This window comes from Centruroides vittatus, unplaced genomic scaffold, assembly GCF_030686945.1.
Source record: "Centruroides vittatus isolate TY-2023 unplaced genomic scaffold, ASM3068694v2 scaffold_324, whole genome shotgun sequence".
Taxonomy (NCBI): Eukaryota; Metazoa; Arthropoda; class Arachnida; order Scorpiones; family Buthidae; genus Centruroides; species Centruroides vittatus.
In genome coordinates, this window is record NW_027122701.1 from 5,356,383 (window position 1) to 5,383,213 (window position 26,831).

At 31.2% G+C, this 26,831-nt stretch overlaps 1 protein-coding gene across 1 annotated transcript in view; it reads left to right on the forward strand.

Annotated features, from left to right (window-relative positions):
- Window positions 1-26,831, forward strand: part of LOC136988182 (protein FAM117B-like) — a 77,221-nt gene that overhangs the window by 16,648 nt on the left and 33,742 nt on the right. The window contains exon 2 of the mRNA XM_067286012.1: window positions 25,880-26,037. Within this exon, the coding sequence (XP_067142113.1) occupies window positions 25,880-26,037 (158 nt within the window). The remainder of the gene's footprint in view (window positions 1-25,879; window positions 26,038-26,831) is intronic.

The following is a 26,831-nucleotide window of genomic DNA, read 5'->3' on the forward strand; positions in this document are numbered from 1 at the left end:
ATTTGTTTCAAATTGTAGAAACTCTAGTTTCAGTGTCAATCAGTAACTTAAGAATTATATTTCCAATTAGTTAAAAGAATAAAGAAAACTGTCTATTGGCACTAAAGTTGTTCACTTGCAAAGTATTTAGTTAAAAACAAGTACTTTTAAAGTACAATTTTTTAAAAAGTATGTTTTTTAAACATACTTTTTTAAAAATTTAATAGCAAATGGTATATGCTCAACCTGAAGATGATATTTTTTAATGTCAAAAGTACTTGTTTTTAATTAAATACTTTGCAAGTAAATGATTTTAATGCTGATACAGTTTGCTTTATTCTTATTATAAATTTTTGGTGTTGTAAAGAGCATGTTTATATTCCAATTAGTTATGAAAATATTTAAATTTGTTTCTGCTTCTTCAGTATTCCATGATAATGTTCCAATAATTAATATCACTTTGCACATATCCTACATTGTTTGTTACTACTAAAGATCTATTATATAGTATCTGTTCAGACACATAATGGTAACATTTTGACAATGTCGTCATCTGACATGCATGTATTCACAATAGAGAGGTTACAGCCGACGTTTACAATGCAAAAACGTGTATGTCGGACTTACACCACCACCGTCCTGTAAGCCTGGAAGTTTGAGAATGGTGTTTGGAATGTCGAGCATGATTCCACTGACGTTTCAAACGACATTGTCAAACTTCTAGGCTTACAGGAAGGCGGCGCTCAACAATCCGACATACACGTTTTCGCATTGTAAATGTTGGCCGCAACCTCTCTATTATCTTTTCAGATATGGCCAGTTTTGTACAGGCAATACATTCAGATTTTCAGCCTGTGACTGTTTTGTGATATTTGACCATGTTTTTTAAAGATTTATGTAGTAACATTATTATTAGATTATGATTACATTCATAAAATGTTAAAAGAAGAAAAATCACAAAAAAGACTGGACCCTCTTTAGAGTACTGGTAAAGTTGCCTCAGCTTTTTGAAATTCATTACTTACTTTATTATTTTATAAAATTGTACTTTGGATGAGGTTGCTTACTGCAAGCCAAAAGCTGTTTGAATGTAATTCATGCTTGTTCAGAAAAAATATTTGAGCAAAGAATGTCAGAAGTTTCTTATCTGAGTGGAACTGCTCTACTATGTATAAACACTTACATTTAAAACTATTTGACAATCTTTGTCTCGTGAGAAATGAAGTGTTACCATTGTGTGTCTGAATGGATAATATAAGTTGGCCTTAAGTTTTGTTTTATTTGTTATGTATATTTGTGATGAATTATTTATTTGTGTGGGTAGACTATGACTTTCACCTTTTCAGATATGATGGGGAGAAAAAGCTGAGTTAGATTTTGAAGACAATTATTTTTATAATTTCAGTTTTTTATAGTTTGATAATGTATTAATGTAAAATGTGTGTTTTTCGTCATATAATAATAAAAATACATCATCATGAATTTATCAACCTAAATTATTAAGTTTATAAATAAAAAACTACTCAAATAAATGTCTGTTATTTTATGAATATTAAAATTAAATTTGATGTAAACTGCAAGGTTTCCACAGGTGACTAAACCATTACTATTTGTAACTGTTTTTGCATAAAGGCAATTATGGTGACTTTTTTGAGTAAAAGCAATACAAATAAGCAACTGATTTTATGAACGGAATGACTTTTTTCCAGTTTTAGGTGACTTTTTCAACATGATACTTACCTAGTAGTCATGATGCAGTTTTGATTTACCCTTTTGAGAAAAATAATCAAATTTCTAGCAACGAAGCTTCTTTAGTTAGCAGCATTGAAATCAACTGAATATGATACATTTTCTATAATTTTCACATTCTGGCCATAGGTTTTTCTCCAGTGATATGAGTGAACAGTGATAAGAAGAGAAAGGTATGTATAGTCTTCATTGTGTTGTGAAATGTGTGTCATTTTTGTCTTTGGTCATTTTGCTTTTTCTTCATATTTATTGATCATAAAGTCACAAGCTGCAAGATTTTTAGAATTCTATTAGTCAAATCAAGCATATGCAATTTGTGAGCCTACAAGCTGCTCTAAATAAAAACAATTATTTAGCTATTAAATAAAGAGAAAAAAAATGTTGGAAAACACACCAATTGATTATCATTAATTATGCAGAACAAAGAATAAAATGCACGTATTTGCTTACAAAAATAAGAACAGGAATATTTCATGAAAGTAAATTTTGTGTATACAGTAGAATCCCAATTATATGATGATTGAAAACTTTGATAAGATGGACAGCCACAGCCATTTCAAATTTAAAATGATGAATATAAAAGATTTATAGTATCACTTGAGCTTATTTTTATATTTTAGTGAATTTAATCACATATAAGAACAAAATTTTTTACATCCTTTATTATACAGCTAATACTTAACAAAAGTTTTAAAAATAAAATTGTGTATTATTGTATGGTAGTTATATTTTAATATGAATGATTTGTCTCATATTGAAGTTAAATAATAAAAGACAAGAAAAAAAAGCACACTATACTGTGTGTTATCATTTTAAACTTTCTTTTAAACATGTCCTTTAGAATTTTTGTTTTATGGTAGTTCTGTCTTAGCCACAATGTTCCACAGTCATCTTAAAGGCAATTTTGATGGCTGTGGAATATTTTCAAATATTCAAATGTTATGATGATTGATCTTCCCACTTAAATGGAATGTAGTTTTGTCAGAGAAAATTAGGCAGCCTATGTAGGCTGCCTAATTTTCTCTGACAAAACTTTATCCTCTTCCATCCTCTTCATCTTTATCCTCTTCCATGTCTGCTTTCATTTCCACAAGAACTGATGATGTACAATTTTGTCATTTGGTTGCAAGGCTTGTATCAACCACAATTGTATGGTTTCATGGAAAGCTGTTTACAAAGAACTCTCCACTCATAAGACTGTTATTAGTTGTCTGGGACAGTTGCAGCTCACGAATGGATTGGTACATAGATTCCTGCAGGTTTCATGTAAAGACTTCTCTGATTCTGCCAACATTCACATCTGATAAATGTGGTCATCCTATGCTTTTCCCTTTAATCACAGAACCAGTCTCTTTGAATTGATGGTACAATTGGTAGAAGCAAAATAATTTCACAAAACTGGAGAAGTAACCAAATGAAAGAAGCAGTACACTTTGTATACTCCAGCATATTTAATTAACCAAAAACATTTTCAACCTACTTCCATAGGCCTTCTTTAGTTGGAACATCAAACTTAAACAAAAAAAGAACATTTGGAAAACAATAAATGCAATGGAAATAATTTAAATTAAAAAGAACGAGAAAAATACTCAAAATCAATAAAACATTCATACAATTCAAATACAAGGGATATAATAAATAAATAAACATATATTATAATCAAAATTTAAAAACTTAAATACAAGCAAACATAAATAGTAAAAAAATAAAATAAACAATTATTGGAGATCAAGCCGAAGCTTGTATATAAATTTTCATGTCATTGATAATGTGTCAGCATTCCTGTAATTGATACAAAGGTGTTTTCTATTACTTTAAAAATTTTTATTAACTCCAAGAACTTGATAGAGTTATGGCTCCTGGCAGACCTAATGATCTTAGCCTCATCCCATTTTATACTTACATCCTGCTGGGAGGAATAATCTCCCAGTAGAATGTATCAAATTAGCTGGAAACTCATGTTGCTTGGCAACCTTCTCAATATAATCCAGTTTGATGTAAATGTCAATGATATTAGTGCAGTAGGTGTAAGCTTGTCTTATTAATTACCTGAATGCTAAGTTTCACAGAGAACAGATTGAACAAATTGTGTTGGGATGAGAACAAGTCGATAAGTGGGCTTACAGTAAATGCTGGTGTATATCCCATCATCTTTGCAAATGATGGGATACATCCAAAAAATGGATTGAGGTATTACTTTCTTGCTCCAAGCTTAGTAGGCGACCATAAAGGTTATCATTGAGTTTATGTAGAAACATAAAAAACTTACACCTTTATAAATCCACCAACAAATTTGATAAAAATTATTAATAATTTTAAAGTAGTAATAAATTTCATGGTTATGTAGAAACAGATATAAAGCTGGATTCCTGCACTACAATATAAAAACATTAAATAAGTACTCACCACACTGAAATTACTTTAAAAAAAAAAAAATCTACACACATGGAACCAGTTACAGTGTGATAATGAAACATCGAAAAAATATTGGAAAAAACAAACGTTTTCGAACTCCTTTTGAACTTACGATCGAACTGTTATTTAAATGGTATTCGTTAATCTAATATCCATCTAGGAACGGTTAAGAACCTGATGCAGAGCCCAGAAGGTGTTCGAAAATGTTTGTTTTTTCTGATATTTTTTTGATGTTTCGTTATCACACCATAACACACCATAACTGTTCAGAGTGTGTAGATTTTTTTTATAAAAACATTATTGACATATCTAGCACCACCATGCTGAGATGCAGAAACTCCGGCTGTATATACCTTTCTAAACAGCGGATGACTAGCTTGCATAAGATTCCTTAGGAGGGACTGTCCATGGGAACACCTCTTCCTTGCATGAAGGTGGTGTTGTCAAAGGTGAAAAACAATGTGTAACATGCAAGATGAGAGAGTTCCAGAATGTGTTGGTGATACTTATAGGCATCCTCGATGTTGGTGAGAAGGAAATCTCTAAGAGCACAAAAACAAGGAGGTAGCTTAATAGAAGAGTAGAGAGCCTGAAAGTTCAATGTTATTAAGATGGTCCAACAACTGTAATGAGTTACTGATGGTAAATGTATACTGTGAGGCTATACTGTTATAAAACCTGACAAGCTGCTTCTCAAGTAAGAATGAGGAACATTTCCCAACTACTGGATATATTTGCATTCCCAATTACTGGATATATTTGCATTCCCAATTTATGCATTTTTGCACAGGCAAACACAGGAAGCCTTCCATGATGGATGAATTAAGCTTGGAGCAAGAGAGTAACACTGGCAATTACTTGTAAGCCCACTTATTGACCTGTTTTCATCCCAGCACAATTTGTTCAATCTGTTCTCTGTGAAACTCTTAGCATTTAAGTAATTAATAAGACAAGCTTATACGTATTGCACTAATGTTGTTGACACTTACATTGAACTGAATTACAGTGGGTGATCGGTTAACGAGCATAATCCATTCCAAGACTTTGTTCGCTATCCAAATTATTTGTTAACCAATTATCGATTTACCATAGGTTTTTATGGGAATTTGATTAATTTGTTCTGGAGACCCCAAAAAATAAAAAAAATTGTATACTTTCTTACTATGTTTGTTTATATGTAATAATAAAAATACATATATACACAGTCTTGCATTTTTATTAGTCATGTTTTTTCCATTTGTGGGGGTTAAAAAATATGTCTAATGTGAATTTCTTTTCTCTCTTCAGGATTTTCCAGAAGTAATTAATAGCATTGTAATTGTAGAGATCTCAAACCTATTAACCTCAACTTGGTTTGGATGCCATTCTAAGACCGTTGTTCTGACATCCCACTTTTTCAAAAGATGTTTAAGAGCAGATATCAGCATTAATCCTCTTTTTCAGAAGAAAACATATTTCGCCGAGTTTCTTGATGTTCTTCATTTAAGAGTTTTTAGCGTTCTTCTGTCGTCAGATCAGTTTCAGGTTCCATTATGAGCTCTTCAATGTTTTTATTTCTCAGATGTGATTTTTGTTACTCCTTTAGCTGCTTGAATCTTCTTGATTATACTGTATCTTTCTTAGATAAGATTGAACTGTGGCCTACTGTAGAACTATTCAAGCCATACTGCCCAACAACATCAGACATCTGCCCACTCTCTACCTTTTCCATTATACTCTCACCTTTCAAAAATAAAATCCGATGCAAAACTTAATGAGTGCCCATCTGACAGTCTCGCAAATACTATAAAAGAATTGTTTCTGTCAGAAAAATAAAGGGCTGGAATTACAAGGGAGTGTTTCAAAGTTTGGAGGAATACTATCCGATCAGTATGTACCGGGTTGAGCATCGATGTCGATGTCTCGCACTCCAAAAAGTTTTGAATTGTTGCCTGAAGACAAGATAAGACCAATTGGTATTCATTATTTTATGTCGCTTCTTCTTGTGTTTGTTCTCATCCCAACACAATTTGTTCAATCTGTTCTCTGTGAAACTTAGCATTCAGGTAATTAATAAGACAAGCTTACACCTACTGCACTAATATCATTGACATTTACATCAAACTGGATTATATTGAGAAGGTTGCCAAGCAACATGAGTTTCCAGCTAATTTGATACATTCTACTGGGAGATTATTCCTCCCAGCAGGATGTAAGTATAAAATGGGATGAGGCTAAGATCATTAGGTCTGCCAGGAGCCATAACTCTATCAAGTTCTTGGAGTTAATAAAAATTTTTAAAGTAATAGAAAACACCTTTGTATCAATTACAGGAATGCTGACACATTATCAATGACATGAAAATTTATATACAAGCTTCAGCTTGATCTCCAATAATTGTTTATTTTATTTTTTTACTATTTATGTTTGCTTGTATTTAAGTTTTTAAATTTTGATTATAATATATGTTTATTTATTTATTATATCCCTTGTATTTGAATTGTATGAATGTTTTATTGATTTTGAGTATTTTTCTCGTTCTTTTTAATTTAAATTATTTCCATTGCATTTATTGTTTTCCAAATGTTCTTTTTTTGTTTAAGTTTGATGTTCCAACTAAAGAAGGCCTATGGAAGTAGGTTGAAAATGTTTTTGGTTAATTAAATATGCTGGAGTTATACAAGGTGTACTGCTTCTTCTGATGGTAGATGTTGTTCTGATTTAGCGGATCTTTACTAAAATGTGTGTGGAAATACCATTGCATCATTGTAATGGAATTTTTTTTTGCTAACTCCAACACAGCATATCCTTCCTCCTAGATACTCATTAGTTTGTAACAGCAGTATCCCTTACTGTGAGAAAAATGCATGAGCATGCATGACAAGAACTGATGTAAACTTAGAGTGTTTTCCTATCCATTGATGGCTAACATGTTTTTCTATAATAGTTTCTTTGTATTAATTATGAAAAATTGTTTTATTCATTTAGAATTGCCTCATATATCTTTTATGAAAGGGTTCACAACCTTTCAAAGTTTTGGAACCATTGGTCTATGATAATCATGTATAAAAAATTACATTTCTTTGAAATATTCCTGTTTTTTGTAAGCAGATGTTGCCATTTTATTTTTTGTTATGCACAATTAGTTACAATCAATTGGAGTTTTGCCCAATCTTTAGTCTTATCTGGGAGCAACATAAAAATAGCTTCATTTTTTTCTCCTTTTTTCAGGTTTAATTATCATACAGATGGTATGCAATAAAAGTGCTTATTAAATAGTTCTAAGTATATTTTCTTATTTACAGTGTGTACAAAATGTTTTTGAATCATAATTGCAGCTATCAACATTTATACCCTAACAGCATTCTGGTGCCACTGATCATTTTTAGGCACAAAAATAATAGGAAATAGTGTAAAATTAAGCTTTATCACTTTCCAGACTAAATATACTATATAAAGCGGAAAAAATGGGCAGTCTCTTTCTGTGATGGTATGCCAAAAACAGCCAGTAGGCTCATTCCTAGCTATTATTTAAATTAACAATATAAATTATTTTATATTTTTACAGTATAATACTCAGTATATTATTATTTTTATTTGTAATTTAGTATGCCCCGGTGCCTGCATCGGGCCTTTCAACTTGTTTAATATAACTGTAGGAGTTATCTACCTATTTGTAGCTATGAAACCCAGAATATGAATGTTTTTTTTTCTTTAAACTTGCTGGTAGCACCTGTATGATAATCGAATTATAGTTTAATTAAATTTTGTCATAAATGTTTAATTTCTGAGAGGTTTGAGCACTAATTATATCACATTGAAATCAAGATACTAAAGTAATCAAATTTATTTTATACAATATTCCAACTAGTTGTTTGGTTTTGATTGCATGCTTAGGACATTAGAGATCTATTTCTCATAGTGTTCATTGAATCATATATTTATATAATAGTTATTGTATTATATAAAAATAATTTGAAATATATTTTTTAATTACAAAAAGTACTGAATAAAATGTTTTAAATTTTTAATAATTATAAATAATTTTCCTGATTGTCACAACTATAAAGTGCTCTATTTATAACCGATACTATAAAATAAATCTTTAAATTCAGCAAAAATGATTTTATTACAAAGATAGTGTTTTCAACCTTGATTGAATGGTCACCTTCAGCTTCTAATAGAAACATCAAAGTTCCAAAATCGAATCAGAACAAAAACATTCAAAATTACAAAATATTCTAAACATTTGGAACATTTTTAAACATTGATGGAACACTTAAGCTATCAATTTACAATTTTAATTATTTTTGGAACAGCTTGTGTCACAGTTTAAATTGTTTGTCAGAACAGATGATGCCACACTTTTAAATTGCATATAGATATTAGCTTAAACAGTAATTCTAATATCAAATACCACTGAAATATAGCAGTTGGATGAAGTACCTCATGACAAATTATAAAGAATTTCTGAAAATTCTTTATAAATGCTAAAATTTTAATGTAATGGTTTGAAATGTAATGGAATATTTTGTAATTTTGAGTGTTTTTGTTCTGATTCTGTTTTGGAATTTTGGTGTTTCTATTAGAAGCTGAAGGTGACCATTCAATCAAGGTTGAATACATTAGCTTTTGTGATAGAACATATTTGATGGATTTAAAAGTTTATTTTGCAGTCTGTTATGTTTTATTCATTTAGGAACTGTTGTATTTATACTCTGTTTATTGTTCATCTATGATAAATGTGTCAACAAAAGGACAAACTTAAATTTATCAACATTAAAATCAAAATAACTCTAAAAATTAATTTTTATATTATGAAATAAAAATTATCACAATAAACATTTAAAAAATGATAATTAAAATTTAAAATGGCAGTATTATTTATTTACTTTTTATTTTTATATATTGTTCTCAATTTTATATTAATATTGTGGCAACTAAAATGTGTAATTCTTTTCAATCTGTTATTAGTTTTGACTTGGATTTTAAAACTGAAGTGCTTATCATAGTTTTTATATTACAGGTTAACTGTAGGAAAATGGGAAAACCATACAATGTGCTTTCAGGATGGTTCAGAAGAACTGATAGTTTAAGACAAACTTTTTCCTTGATGCAAGAACGTGAATGATAAGAAAATTTACTACAGTTTTTGAGAAAAACATTTTTTGTTGATCAAAAGGTTTTCAAAACATTATCCCCGTGTGTCTCCATCAATATGCATAAGGACAACTATTGTAAAATTAATTAGCAAATGGTCATTATTAAGATATTTGGCTAATAACAGTACTAGCATGAGCACATCTCAATCTCAAGCTGAAAAATTTCAGTTTATATTAGCAACAAGGAAGTTGTTAAAAAGGCTGAAATCATCTGGTCTCTGAATATTTTAGTTCAATATGGCAGCAATTATGAATAATAATCTCAAGCAATATTTTTAGTGCAGCATAATTCAGCTGTAGTAATATTTAGCAGAAAAATTTTTAATTGGGTAAATTATTGTATTTTATTTCTGAAGCATTAGGATTCTATTTTAGAAAACTTTCTATCTGATGTTAGGAAATCCTGTTATACATTACTGTTTGATAAAACAACTAATATTGTTGAAAAAAAAGAACGCTAAGTCAGAATAAGATATTGGTCAGAAGCAGAAAACAAAAGTTATATGCAAACATTTGCAAACAGCTTTTCTTGGTTATTTTACAGCAGAAGATATTGCGTTTCAGATTGAAAAAGTATTGAATAACATAGGACTGTCAGTAAAGAAATTGCTGATGTTGGACTTGTATGGTCCAAATGTCAATAAAGAAAGTAAAATTTGATAAACACCTTGGCTGATTGAAAAGAGTGAAATGGGATTATTATTATTATTAAGACATTGGAAAATGTCACTTAATGTGATCTATAATGCTTTCTTAAAAGACTTGCAAGAATATGGTAATGCTGCATGTAAATTAATTTATGATTTACATAATTTTTTTAACAAAATTTTTTCAAGCCGGAAGATTTTGAAAAATTGCAGAGGAAGAAAGGTGTATCAAAGCAGCACCTTATTACACATGTCTTAAGTAGATAGCTGACTATTGGACAACAGCAAAGAGACTTTTAGAGCAGTGGTTATCAGTTGAAGAGTATTATTTACTTTCTGTTCCAGTTTGGGAAGAAATTAATAAACACAGAAAATATAAAATAACTAAAAACCATAAAGTGTGTGTGTATTAATGTGGAATTAAGTTTTGTTGTGGAAACATCTGAACTGTATTCATATTTCATTACACTTTTTTAGTGGTCAAAATATATATATATATATATATATATATATATATTAAAAGATAATACATCAGAATCTCTCAAAACCTTCAGAAATAGATTACAGTTGTAAAACTATCAACCAGATTAGAATATTGAGTGAAAAAGGTAGACTTGCTATATAATGATTTTGAATTTTATGAAAAATTGTATCTTATAATTATCATGTGCAAAAACTTATAATGAAAAGAAATGACAATCTTTTGCATTTCTGTTGCTTACACATGAAAAAAGATATACCATGCAAAAACTTTACATTCAGTAGTAGAAGTAAGCAAATTATTTCCATTCTTGTGAGTAAAAGATATAGATATTAGAGATGAATGTGCATTCTACATACAAGTTGTTATCCCTAAAAAACAGATTAGGATTTATCATGTTTGGTGGGACATTCTATACAAAAAATGATTTATATCACCTAGGGCATCTTTCTTAAACAAACTAAAGCATGCTTATTGGCTGGCACTGCCCCATACTATCATACAATTTTCAACTGGAGATTAGTTTGAAAACTAAATTAAAAAGTTGTTTTTTTATTTTATTTATTTAGTTTTCAAATGAATCTCCAGTTGAAAATCATGCAATAATATGGTGGTACCAGCCTAGGAGTACAGAAAACAGAATCTTTCATCTTAAAGTATGTCTATCCTTACCCATGGCAATAGTAATGTGGAAAAAAATATTTTCATATTCAAGGAGAATTCTCACTGAGGAAGAATCACTGATTCCAGAATGAATGTTAAATGACAGACTAATAATTCATGTTTCTCTAAAAAAAATATGACAAAGTGGGACAGGTACCTATTACAAATGAATTACTGACTAAGGTGTTCAAAAATCATATGAAACTTATTTAGAAGAAAAATGCTGAATATAGAGCTAAATAGATTTCTAACACCTCCAATGATCGTAAGTTGTGTCAGAAGCCAGAATATTGATTAAAAAGAATGACTGTACCCATGGGCGGAAGCCATTAAATGAAGCAATTAAATGAAGAAAAAGAAAGTGAAAGGCTAAACAAGAGAAGCTACAGAGAGTTGCAGGAAGTTCTGAATTTGAAAGGGCCTGTTCAAAAACTTCAGGAATAAACAAAACTGATATCCCAAGAAAAAAATGCTCAGGAATCAGCTGATATTCTCTTTAAAGAAGCTAATGAAAAGTTAAAGAATGTTATCAGAAAGAAAGATTTTGAGGAAATTTGAATAGTCCAGAGCTTTATGGAAAGCACTTTAAAACTCAAAGAGAGAGTATGTAAATAAAGCTGATTATGAATAAGTGAAAATCCAACCTCATTGAAACATTTCTTACTAAAAAATCCAAAATTTACTTTTCTAGTCAATGTAATTTTTATTAGAATCTTTTGGCATTATATTCAAGATCTAAATGCTCTTGAAACCAAATAGAATAATTATATAATATATACAAATACAGTTACAGTTCTAACCAGTATCTCTGCATCTGACTTCATATACATTTGAATACCATTTATAATTAGTGTCTAATGATAAATGCTGTAATAAAAACTCTGAATTATATATATATTACAGTATTTCTGTAGTATTATTTATTTTATATCACTTGTATGGATGAAATTAAATTAAATTTTTGCAAAATATTTCCGGCACTTGTGTACTGTACTGTAGTTTGCATTACATTTAGTTCATATAAGTTGCAGTGCACGTCTGTAGAATTTCTTCCAAGAATAATTCTTTTATGTCATATACAGCAGGGGTGGCCAACTTTTGTATACATAAGATCTACTTTTTATCTTAAAAATGCGTCGCGATCGACTTGTTGTCATAGGCATAGTGTAAGTGGGGAGGGGGAGGTGTGAAATACATACTATGTTTATACACTGTGTTTCAGTACGTGGTGCACTGCTTATGAGTCGAGTCATAACTGCATGCATACTGTTGTGTTCGGTTACAAATATAATACATTAAGTCAAGACATCGCGAGCGATCGACCAAAATTGGCTTGGCGATCGACCGGTCAATCGCGATCGACTTGTTGGCCACCCCTGATATACAGTATTGTATTTGCACCAATTTGCAATTTCCAGCATATAACTGTAAAGTTCTAATGTTTCGGCCACTATTTAGAAGGCCCTCATCAGAAAATAAAACAAAAAACAGTTCTACCATTCAACAGAGAATAACATTACGTTTAAAATAGTAATTCCAAATGTTCAAAAATATGTTCGATATGTGTCATGACACACAGTTTAAAACATAAAAATAAAGATAAAAGAAAGGCTTTCAACAGTTCAATTCTTTACATGGCATGATATTAAATAATAAAATTAAAAACATTAAATTCTGTATGAATCTATAAAATATTTCCATGCTTGCGGTACTGCAATGTTGTGACAGTTAATGCAACATCCTTTCTTCTCAGCTATATAGATTTCTAACACCTCCAATGATCGTAAGTTGTGTCGGAAGCCAGAATATTGATTAAAAAGAATGACTGTACCCATGGGCGGAAGCCATATGCTTAATGTGCTCAATTTCACTGTTGGTGTTCAACAGCAAAATTCAGCTTCTACACATCAAACTAATTTAGCTACCACCAGAATGCATGTTAACAGGGAGACTTTAATCGTGTAGTTTTAAGTTATGAACCATGTCTGCATCAACTTTACTGTAAGATTGTTGGGGATTTAAATTTGATGTTAGCATATAAAAGAAAACCTAACGTTTTCTGCCTATTATCTAATGCAAAGGATAGTCTGGATGGTGCTAAAGCACTGGGTATATACCTTATCTAGGGATTGCAATCCATCTGGATTTTTGCTGGACCAACATCATTCCAGCAAGCATGGATCCAGTGCAGATGTATTTTTGGTGCAATAAAGTGTTATCTATCTATTTATCCAGCAATTTATGGTTTTTTTTAAAGAAATAAAACATTTTTATTTAAATTCTTAAGAAACTTTTATTATTTAGACTGGTCACTATAAATCAGTAAAACTTCTTACACATTTAGGTTGTAAACTTAACTTTGGTTCAGTTTAACACTTGAGATAGAGATAATTAACTTTAAATGTTTAGTTAGATTATAATTATAATGTAATCTTTAAGTTAAGTTAAATAATAGCAAAGGTAATTCTACTAATTAATTTATATTAATATATTATAATAATGTAAGAACGGATAATCAGTGGCTAAGTGGCTATCAGTCTTACCAGTTTTCTTATATAAGCTTTACATGTAAGTCTGTAGTTATTTATAACTAATTTAATTATTCATGTTAGTAAAGTAGTGAGTAAGTAATTAATAGTTAGTTATTATTATCACAATCAAGAATCACTTACATTCATATCATCATATATCTAAGATACTGATAATCATTCATTTAATTAACTATTTAACTAACTAGGTAGTCTCAGTTTCTCACTAATTTTCACAATAAAATTGCCTAGCCTAGCCCACTAACCACTTATAGAAGAAAAGTTAAAAACTCTTACTTAATAGAATTAGAGTAGAAGTTTTAAAATATTAGTCTTGTCTTGAATAAAGTATTTTAAAGGATTAAATAAAATTAAATCAGTCACTTCTGTTATTTTTTTGACTTTTCTGGAAGTAGGATCTCAAGAAACAAATGGTATTGATGGTGGTGTCTCCCAACCTACTTCTTAATGAACTGCATATATATCCCGCTGCGGAGAAGGCCCTTTCTGCCTCTACGTTAGTTGATTTCAGGCAGCGCCGTAACTAACCTTTTATGCACCCGGTACGAGCATCTGTAACTAAGCACCAAAACTATGACCCAAAACTTGGTCCAGGTAATTTCTGCGCCCCCAGGGTCTACACCCTGTGCCTGGGCACCGCTGGCACCACCCTAGTTACAGCATTGGTTTCAGGGCCATCAAATAATCATAAATCGTTCCGTCACGTGATTCATTGACGTCACAACCGACCGTAAATTAGAATTATGCACCAGGACTAGGAGAGGAGTTACTTATTTTATTTAGCGCGAAGACACTTTATTTAGCGAGAGCGGAAAGTCAACTGGCAGTTAGATCAGCAGAGGCAAAAAGAGCGGGAGGTGCGGTGTAGAGAGGGTGTGTAGCACTTGTCGCACTGAACGGCAACATCACTTTTGCCGCCGAGCGATAGCGCATGTAGCAAAGTGACAACGTAGACTTTTGTGGCATTATTTAGAAAGTTAATCGAGTATTTGCGGATCCGCAGCGCTGGATCCAACACCTGGTGCTGGATCCAGCAGGCCGAAGAATGCGCTGGATCCAGCTGGATTGCTGGATGAGGGATCCGGCAATTGCAATCCCTAACCTTATCCCATTACAAGATGGCTGGTTTCATACATGATTGTCATACATAGGATCTACATACAGATCCCTGCAAACCAGAATACGTAACCACAAATACAACATGACCAAGAGAAATTTCAACACAGTGCTTGCCTGTTTTGCTGCCAAACCTGAAGTTTCCTCCTGCTGGGATAAAGCAATGCTTTTACACAAAGTCTTTGACTGACACAACTTACAATCATTGGATGCATTAGAAATCTATATAGCTGAGAAGAAAGGATGTTGCATTAACTGTCACAACATTGCAGTACCACAAGCATGGAAATATTTTATAGATTCATACAGAATTTAATGTTTTTAATTTTATTATTTAATATCATGCCATGTGAAGAATTAAATTGTTGAAAGCCTTTCTTTTATTTTTATTTTTATGTTTTAAACTGAGTTTCACAACATATATCGTACAAAGTTTTGAATATTTGGAATTACTATTTTATAAGTAATGGTATTCTATGTTGAATGATAGAACTGTTTTTTGTTTTATTTCCTGATAAGGGCCTCTAAATAGTGGCCAAAAACATTAGAACTTTACAGTTATTTGCTGGAAATCGTATATAGGTGTTAATTTCATTTTTGTACCATTCCAGTTTTGTGTGTGCTGTTATTTTTATTGTATTTGCATCTTATTGCTTTATAAATGATTAATATTTATATAAATTTTTGAATATTTTCATACTTGAATAGAATCATTCATTCAGAATAGAGTGCATTCATAATAGTATTAACATTTTTTAAAGTTCCTGTTGTAATTTGGAAAGAAATTGAAAGTAGTCAAAAATAACACCTAAATTCAAACTTTTCAGCAAATAAAAATATAATTTTAAAGTTCGAATGTTTTCGGCTACTAATTTTATCGGCCCTCTTCAGGAAATATAAAATGGAAAAACTGTTCTATAAATAGAATGTAGCTGCCTTGTAAATTTTTAAAAGCTTCCATATAAGGTTACCATACGACTGTGATGCACTTCTGCCGAAAGTGCGATTTCATTGTCTTAGAAAAGCAATTAGACGTACCAGACTCCTTATGTACCATAGATTGAAGCTCCTCATTAACTTAAAGGAGGAATTATATCAACAGGACAGCAACATCCTGAAGTATGTTAATGTGAGGGTCATTGATCTAGAAGCATCCAATTGATGTAGGTTGCAACATAGATATGAAAAAAAGATCACGTGGACAGTGGTGATATTCAGCGGGTTCACACAGGTTCGGCCGAACCCATTGGTAAAATTTTCAGTTTTCCGAACCTTGTTAAACACACGTAACATTTCTCAGTGGTTTTGTTTCTTTTAAAAAATATATTAAAATATACGTATTATACTCTGTAACACTATTAAACTAGAGCCTTATACCCCGTTTGCACTGAGCATTTCAATCTAGATTGCGAGCAAGGTTGGGGACTATGCCTTGGTGCGATTTCTCTAGACTGTTTCAATCTCGGCTGAAACGAGGTTTAATCGTGATCGATTCAAGAGAGAGAGTTCTTGAAACTAGATCCAGTCATAAGAGAGATCCCACAATCTCATGTGCGTGAGATAATACAAGATGGCTGTGGAACATGTGTCGGGCTATGGACTGCGAAATAAAAAGGATATTGTATTTTGAGAGAGAATGACATCTGTCTATTTGGGGTGAAAAATTTCTCTGCCTAAAAAAAGAAAAAAACAAGGTCGACAGCACTAATATACTATTGTTTCTTGGTCTTTGCCCAGGGCCTCTTACATTCCAAATACGCCACTGATTATTAGATATATCGCAAGAAAAGGTATTGTATTTATTTCTAGCCAAAACTTCCATTTTGTTTGTCAGTGATTGTTAGGGAAAAATTTTCTGCTAGCGAACCCTTTGTTAAATATTTCGAATATCACCACTACACGTGGATAAACAAAATGCAAAGAAAATGTCCCAAACCAGAAATCAACAATGTTATAGTTTGCTGGGACAACATTTCACTTCCTGTATACTTCCGAAAGAACTTCCAATTTGGTCTGATGTTCGTGCCTCAACCTGCAGCACCTTCTCTGTTATACTGAATATGGAGAAATTACTAGCTTCTGGAAATAATAAGTGTCCAGACTCCCACAGAGAATATCTTAGATGGAAAGCACTGTTTGCTATTGAGGAACACAAACACCATTCAGAAAGTAATACTTTTTTGCACTACATCGAATTAAGTAGAAATTGGCTCAGATCACAGAACATCACATTGGTCAAGGTTGATAAAAGCAAGGCAGTCGTGGTCACGAAAAGGTCTACCTACATTGATACATTGCAACACTACATAATGGACATGCAATGTCAGCTCTCGGATGCCTCGTATATAACAAAGCTACAAAGTCGTGTTCACACGTACTGGCCTTGCAACCACACTTGGCCTGCAGCACACGGTGGTCAGCTCCCCTGACACCCCACGCCTGTTTGCCTTTGCTAAAACACACAAACCTGGTCAACAATTATGTCCAGTGATCGATAAAGCCAGATTCCCAATGTTTTTATTGGAACAACGGATACATCACCTCTTAAAGCACCACCTTCATTCATATACATACACAATCTCCAATTCAGGTGCACTTCTCTCCTAGCTTGCTGCCATTAATTTAAATGGAGACGAATATATTACCGTGTTCAATTTTGTTTCCATGTTTCCATCTATACGGCTGGAACCTTGTTTTTGTGAATTGAGAAATTTCTTTCTAAGCTCTACTCCTGATGCTCAATTGTACCACTCTCAGGTATTTGAGCTTACTCACTCACTATGCTATTCGTCCTGTTTTTATTTTGATTGATACACTTATATCCAAAAACAGGGAGTACCCATGGGTAGCCCCATTTCAGGGGATCTCTGTGAATTGGTCTTATGACAGTTGGAGGAGTGATCATTAAAAATCATCAAGCATAATATCCTTCTTTACACCCGTTATATGGATGACATTTTGATTGTATGGAGAAGATGATTGGATATTGGGGAGGTGTTAAAGGTGTTTAATAATAACAGCTATGTGTTAATGCTAAAATTGGATCAGGAAAGCTGTAATATCGTTAATTTCTTAGACATCAAGATTCAAGTTGCTGATAACAAGTTCAACACCACAATTTACCACAAAACTACTTACACCCCCCTATTCATACTTGCCAATTCAGTGGACCCATGGTCATATAAGGCATCTGCATTCTCTGCACTAGTAGCCAGAGCCTACTCCCATTCTACAGAATTGTCAGATACCAACAAGGAACTGGAGCATCTCAAACAGGTAGTGCCCAACCATGGATATGGCCGCACTTTTATCGACAATCTAGCATCCAAATATCTGGCTCAGTCATCTAGCAATGTTAACAAAACAGAAGCAAATCAGGTGGTCCTAAACTACAAACCATCGCTGCTTCGCATATATAGAAGGATTGCAAATAATGTAAATGTATTTGTTATGTACAGAAGAAAACCCAGCGTTTTCCGCCTTCTGTCTAACACAAAGGACGCCGCTGAGGGCACAATGGTTCCTGGAATTTACCACATCCCACTACATATCGAGAGGTTTGACAGAATACTATCATACATAGGATCAACGTACAGATTGCTGCAAGCCAGACTAAAGGATCACAGATATGACGTACTAAAAAGAAACATCAATACTGCTTTAGCACGTTACGCCAGCAATCTGGGGGTTTTCCCCTGTTGGGACCAGGCCAAGCTAATACACAAGGTCTTCGACTGGCAAAATATTAGAATTTTAGAAGCGGTTGGGATCTACAGGGTGAGCAGGAGTGGAACCTGCATCAACACTGATGTCATTCATGTATGAAATGCACGGAAATACTATCTAGACTCATATATACGTCATACGATATATCACAGCCATTTTTGATCTTTTAAAAATTTACAAGACAGCTACGTTCCATTTATAAAACGATTTTTCTGTTTTATATTTCCTGAAGAGGGCCGATAAAATTAGTGGCCGAAAACATTCGAACTTTGAAATTATCCTTTTATTTGCAGGAAAGTTTGAATTTAGGTGCTATTTCGACTCTACAGTGACAGTTCTGAAACTGAAATTTATCTTTGTTTCTAATGACATACTGAATATTGTTTTCTAAATTTACTGGCTAATAAATACAGGAAAGCTCAATTTTATGCTTTATATACAGACACTCATTACTCTTTGACTTACAATGTTTTGACATACAATATTTTGTACATATAGTGGTTGATGTGAATGTAATGGAAGCATGAGATAGTCAGAATTTGAATTCAAGCTGTTCTACTGATGTGTTGATGGTCTTTCTTGAGACTGTTTTTTTATATAAACCACCTTATATCTTCTTGTGTTTTTACAGTATACCCATTATATCTGCAAAATTCTTTGCTGTGTCTCCTGCTACTGGTGAGAACAAGAAGGCGGCTATTACTCTCAATGAGAAACTTCAGATAATATCTAAGCAAGGCAGTTATGGCAATCACTCATGAGTATCAGCTGTTGCAGTCAACAATACACCAAACTCATTGTGTACTGTATAACCTTGCATATGATATATTTTTATTTTTGACTTATAATGTGTTTTTTGGAACATAACCTCATTGTAAGTCAAGGAGAGACTATACTGCAATAAAATCAAGACAAATTTACAAACTGTTTTTTAAAGAAAATGAATAGATATCATTAATTTTATGATTTCCTCCAATCATTTAATATTACATAATTGCTATTATAATTTAATACAATCAACCCCCATTTTAGTGCCTGATATAATGCCAACTTTGACTAATGCCAAAATATTAGCATGAATCTTCTACATACATAACGTGGATACTCAAAGTTATGCCATCTTGCTTAACACCAAGAAATGGAAGCCCCAGTTTCCTTCAGAATTTTATTGAGCAGTTTTCACTTATTTGTATCCTTGTGCTTCAAAAAGAAGAAAATGAAGGCCATCATAGTAACCACAAGAACAGTTGCTCATAGATTGTCATTCTACAACATACACAGAAACTTACATCTGTATAAAATATAACAAATGCTCTTCACATTTTTAGAAAGTACGATGCAACACTGCAAAACTATACTACACCTCAGACTTCTCAACACATACATCAAAACAAACCAACACATATGAGGTATTTTGTAAATTCCTAAACTCAATGTATTGTTTAAAGTACTTTAAGTGAATTGAGCCTTTTTGCTTTAATTTTAGTACTGTTTGCTGAGATTCCTCTAACAGATGCCATTTCAAATAAATATTAACTTACACTTGAAAATTAAATTTGTGTGTAGAATTTACTAAGAAGAAAGACAATTATATATTTTTTTCAATATTTTAATACAAAATCTTATTTCATTTTGTAAAAAGATAGCTATGTAAATCAGTGATGATTGTTAGTTGATCAGTCTACGTTACTGATATATCATTCACAACACTCAACAATGAAAACTATTGACGAGTCTGATGTAAAAGCTGGTTTAATTATTAACACTTTTTTCCAACACTTAACACTTCTGTGTGTCTAGTGACTTCTATTTAATAACTTTATTTTTACAGGAGAATTCAAAAAGAGTAGAGGAAGTTTGCCCAATACCAGACATCTAAGGATTTTGAAATTGATTATAAAAAAAAGTGATAATTAAATGCTTTTATGATTCATCTTTGACTTAAGTTATTCAAGTCCATGCATAGTCACAAGTAAAAAATTGGAGAATACCAAATTTGATTTGTGGTCAAGAATTTTCAACCTTTGACAAATGGTTACTGTATATGGCAGTTTGTGTGAAATGCTTTGCACATTAATAAACAGAAATGCCATAATAAATTTAAAGAAAAATCAATAATGCTATTTTTCTGTTTTAGATGATAAACAAGCGATTAACATTTATGGCTTTGTCTTAAAAGATTAATTGCATAAAACAAAGCCACAAATGTTAATCGCTTGTCAAGTAAATCATCATATTTTCAAAGAATTGTCCAAATGTAGGAACACTCAAATAATGATGCTTTAGAAGCCATTTTAGTGTTTATTCAAATGAAGTTTATATCCCAGACATGTTTGAAATTTAAAGTAATTCTGAGTGCAGATAAAAACAAGTCATCATATTTTTAGCTGGAATTATCCAAAAAAATTTGTATGCTTTTTTGTTATGTGAAATATTTTTGAAAAGGATTTAAAGAGGAAAACTGATGCATTTCTTTTCAAAATTCTGATAAATTGAGCTTACCTTTAGAAAAATCTCTTTTCTTATAAAAAGACTAATTATTCAGTTCCTGGAATTCACATTTTTCTCCCCACATACTTCTGAAAAAAATGGTATTTTCATACTCCATTGAAGTCTTATGACTGCCTCAATAGGAGTTGATCAGTTTCTGGCATTCGTGCTTTTTGTATAATATAATTCTTTATTGAGGCAGAGCATTAGCAAGGCCTCATATGTGACTTACAGAATTTGTTTTTTCTCAAAATTTGATTAATCAATTTCTATTTTGGTATTTTCTCTGCCATTTTCCATTAATTATGACAAGGAATCTAAAAAGCTAATAAAAAATGGGAGTCCATGAGATATATTGGGGTCAAACTGATAATGTCCATTCTCCCTGACACAATTGAATGTGTGTAATGGAATTTAGGGGAAAAAAATAAAAATAACATGTGCCTAACAAAAAATGGGTGTGGGGGGAAAAAAAATTTGAGAACAAAGCAATTAACGTCAATTACTATATTCTTGGATTGCTTCCTCTACGGCCATCAGGTGTAAGGATTGCCTCTTTCTGTGGCTCTGTCTCAATTCTATTGCAATATGACAAAGCCATACAATGTTCCTAGTTAACATCTGTGTTAAAATGTCTGTCAATGACAGTCATTTTAACACAAATGAAACAAGCCATGTCAAGAGACATGGCTCTTGTTTTATTTGTGTTCCTCAAGGTAATTATGCACTGTTCTGAGGAACAATGATGAATAAGGTACAGCTAAGCATAACCATAGGCTAAGATTTTCAAAATGAAATATCACTGTATCATTCACAAAAAACAAACATTCAGACTTTGCTACTGTAAAGTGGTTTCTCCATTACAACAATTTACTAGCCACACACTTTCAAAAATACTGTGTAGCCAATATTATAATTAAAGTTGACAACTTCAGTTATACTTACATTATAATTATATCTTCTTCACATTTGCCGGGCAGACCAATGTAATTTTTTTTGTTTTTACAACTGAAGAAAGTTTCTGAAAAGCAAATGCTTCACATCTGATCAGGAGGCACACAGTTCTCAATGACATTTACTCAATATCTGTCAAAAATAGATTTTAAAAGAATGTGACCTGTGGATACAGAAATGGCATGTAGATCAAGGACGAGTACTTTCAGCATGACAATCATCAGAAGACATGCAAGATTTTTCCAAAGTAGCTCAAAAATATGAACACACAAAAACACCAAAATGTTTTTGTTTATTTCAAATGGACATCATCAGGTTGCATAAGCCTAATGGTTTTGGCATTTTTTTTGTGTGTTTATATCTAAGTATTGGCCATTCTAACAAAGTTATTGCAGCTAAAAAAAAGGTCAGACAACAGATGCCTTGCACCAGAGTTTTTAGTAAAAAAACAACACACTAACTGTCAGTACTGGATTTTCTACAAAAATAAGGACTATTTTACAAATTTCAGTAAAAATTAGAATAACACAATTATTTTTAAAATACAAAACTCAACTAATGTTGACATGATTAGGAAAAACCTAACAAAAGAGAAATCTGGCTTTTGTGTCTGCAAGCTATGTGGCCAATATGTCTCTCAGTTTGCCAGATTATGCTTTACTTTTAAAACTACCAGTATTCTACTGTACATTGACAGCTCAAATGCTACAGCTGCTTTACATGAATTTAGGTGTGTGAAAGGAATGAATAAAGGAAAAGGTCCTTTGATGCAGTGTGCACCGAGAAGAATGGCAACAAAATTTGATGAGATTGGATTGTTTACTGTAATAACAGAAGACATTGCCAGTGCAATTTTTGAATCAATGACTCCAGAGGACAGTCCTAGTGCATGCAGATGCTCGAAAGTTGGATATTCCATATTCTATGCCATTAGTTTTTGCACCTTAATTCTTTTTTATTGTATTATACATTACATTTCAAACTTTATAGGGCTCTTTAGCAGCAGTTTTTTTTAACTATATTTTTTTTTCTTCCATTCTTCTTCCCCCTTCTTAAATTGTAAGTGTACCAATTTTGGTTTCATTTGCATTACTCCTTCAAGCTGCAGACAGCTTCAAATAGAGATACTTATTTTACAACCTCCCGGTGCTCATATTAATAACTTAGATACAAATACACAGGTGGGTTTAAGTTACTTAATGAAAAAACAAATTTCTTAGTTGGAAATTTATCAATAAATATTTTTGCTAACTTTTGTTTAGGTATTTAAAAAAAGGCTTAAAATGTCTATTGTGTTTTTAGCAAAGTAAAGACTTAATATAAAATAGTTACAAATATTTTTTCCAAGATAAACATCTTTGATAGAGTTAATATCTTTGTATATAATTACTATAAATTTTTATTTTAATTTGTAGACTTTTCATTTTATATTAGTTATTGTTATTGAGCACAAAAATATCAAGAAATTAAAGAAGTCTAAAATTACCTGCTTGCTTATATTTTTGGAGTATCTTCAATTGAATTTGTTAGATATATTGAAGTTTAAATGATATGTCAAAGCTTAAACCAAATGTTTGCAAATAACATTAAAGTCTAAATTGAACATTTTCAAAGATTATTTAGAAACAATTTATTTCAAACAAGAATGTTTTTGAATTAGTTCTAAAGTCCAAGCTTTAATCATTGCTGGCGTTTACAGAAAATAACAATCCTTTTTTGCATTTCTTATATATGACAAATGCAGAATCTTGAGAAACTGAAAGTAAACAACATAAAAACAAAAATAAAGGTTGATTTTTTAACTTAGATTTTTTCAAAAAAAACTATGATAAATGAATTTGTGAATAATAAATCCTCAACACTATTATCAACACTTCTCTTTTGGTTGAGCAATAAATTTTTTGACAATGACAACTTTTAAATTTTATACAATATTCTTAGAAATGTGCAGGGTCTTCCAAAATGAATGCTACCATTTGAAATTACTGTAATTATGTTAATTATTTATATGAAAAGTGTGTGACTTACACCAATCAATAGAGTAACAATCCAAGTTTCATCTTCCATCTGCATTTGAAATTCTTTTGTCTATTACCTCAAAGAAGTGCCATAAATAAAAATGGAAAATTTGTAACAGAGAAGATGTTTTGTGTTCTGCAGTTTACAAGTTGGAATTACTTGTCATTGTGGAACATAAGTAATCTGCAGAAACCATACAATTGTGGCTTTAGTGGGAGAAGTGACAATGGATATCCTGTAGTGAGATGGGAAGAATTTGAGTATCAGTCAGATGTGTGCTGTGTGACATGAGGTACAGACATTGAGAAATTGTAATGGGTAAACGTGAAACTTGGATGGTTTTCCAATGTTTTAATGTACATTATAATGTTCTTGGATGATAATTAACATAATTACAATAATTTAAAATTGTAGCATTTTTTGGAAGACCCTATATTGCTAAGATACATGTTTTCAGGATTAGTTCTGATAGGTGTATAGTGCATGCCTGCATGCAGGCAGCCAAATTTGTAGGTGGCTAATAGTGCACTTTACAAAATAAAATTAAAGTATAATTTAATATTATTTTTAATATAGTGGTCGGCAATGAAATAGATTGATATTTGTGTGATGACTGATGATATAGTATAGCTGTACAGTTAATGGATATAAATAATTCCAGAGCATACATGTTAGGTGTTTTGCGTTATAAAACTTAAAAGTGCAAGCAACAGGTGATCCATTGAATCAGAAAAAATTCAACAGTGGGAATTCCATAACCTCTATGACGATTCTTGTTTTAAATCATGTACAAAGTATAAAAATTTGGAATTTGTAAACTTTTAAAGTTTGCAAATGCCAAGCTTTATTTATGTTAACATCTTATGATTAAGTTTAAGGTTACACTTATGTAATTTATTGTGAATGGACTTTTATTTCCATACCAATAATCTTAAAGCAATACTTACACCATTGTTTTATTGTTAAAGTAACCAAAAGGAAATTTAAATAAAGAAAGAGATGCACATGAATGTTATTAATTTAAATATTTATATTTAAATTAATTTTTATATACACATACATATACAATATATAGTATTTATATACTAAATAAGAAAAATTTCTTTAATTTTATTTTATAGTGGCACAAAAATATAACTTTGACAAAGGCAAATGTTATCCACGGGGTGGCTTGGTTTGAATAAAATTAAATTAAATATATACCAAATATTTTTATGGAATTTTTTAACTCCTGTCAACTCTATGAAACTGTCATAAATCATAACAGTAGGCTCTCATATATTGGGTTAGGTTATGAATTTACTTGCAATCAGTATTGATAAGAGGAGCCAAATATCTGTATCATGCAAGTGGCTAACAGTCCAAAACTGGCCCTGCACACTTCATGGCTGTTGATATATGTGACATTCCATTTTACAATTTTGTTGTTGTTTTTTTTTTTTTGTTTTTTTTAAATATTATCTGAAGAAGGCCATTTAACTTTACTGAAAATGTTAGTAAAGTTGTTATTGTGGGATATTTAGGTATGCAAATATTTATTTCTTAATTTACATTTAGTTTATTCTGAATATAAATCATAGTGTGTTTATTCTCAAGAATATTAAGAAGTTTTAAACTCAAGCATCCTCTATGTACTTTTTATATAATGATTGATTTATGAATAAATGGACTTATGACTATCTGGCAGAACATAATCAAGTTGTAAGTTGAGTTGATGTACTGTACATCTGCATAAATTATATAAACTGTGTGTGTATTTTATTTATTAAAAATAGTGTAGTTAAATAATCTATTTATTGATTTCAGTATTAAAAATTTTAAATTTCTGCCTAAAGTAAGGTGTTAGTGAATACATTTAGTAATTATAGTTAACTTAAAAATAATAGATCATAAACACAAATTATAGTTATTTTAAGATTTTTATTTTTATAAATTTTATTTTTATCATAGTGGAAAAAGCCAAAACTCTTAACTTGAAACCAGTAAATTCATCACCATACATTCGAAGAACTGCATCGTTAGATGCTATTTATTTAGCTGGTCAGTGGCAGCAAGATGCCTTTTATTTCAGTCATTGTGGTAGATTGATGATGGACCGAGCTACACAGGTAATTTAAAATTTTCTTTAAGTATAGTGAAGATTACTTTAATAATAATAATAAGATAAGTAATAATTATGTCTGTTTTCTCCCCAGAAATTTTTAATATCTATGGGACAAGTATTATAAAAGTTTTTGTTGCATGGTACTTGGAAATACAATCACACACTTTCTCTTTTTTAAAACAAATATTTGTTTCTGGAGTCTGATATGTGTCACCTCTATTATTTTTTGATTATCTTCTTTGTAGGTCTTTTTCAATCTTCTTCTTATTCACTTTGTTTCATGGCAATCTTTGGCAATTTGTATTCTGTAATTTTTTCACATGATCATACTATATTAACTATCTTCTTTTTATTTTATCATTAATTGATTCCTTCCAAGCTGTGTCATAACTAGGCAGATACAATGTGTGCACATGCACAGACCCAGTATAAAGGAGGCCTTGAAATGGAGTATCAAAAAATGATGTTTATTATATTTTAATTTTTAAATTTTAAATTTTGCTGCCATGAGGGTCAATTTCATAATGTTTTTAGTTTAAAGCTAAAAATTAATCAACATTTCTATTGTATTTCTTTCCTTTCAAAAAAGAGGGTAAAAATAGTCTTGCACAGGACATGTGAAAAACTAGTTATTGTACTGCCTTCAGCTTTTTTTCTCCATGCATAATATTCAGTGTGATCTCATTAGTGCATTCATTTCAACTCTTTTTTTTCATGTTTTGGCTCAATAAAATACAGTAATATAATTTTCACTATGGTTATATATTTCTTTCTTTCTTTTGTATTTCACCAGATTCC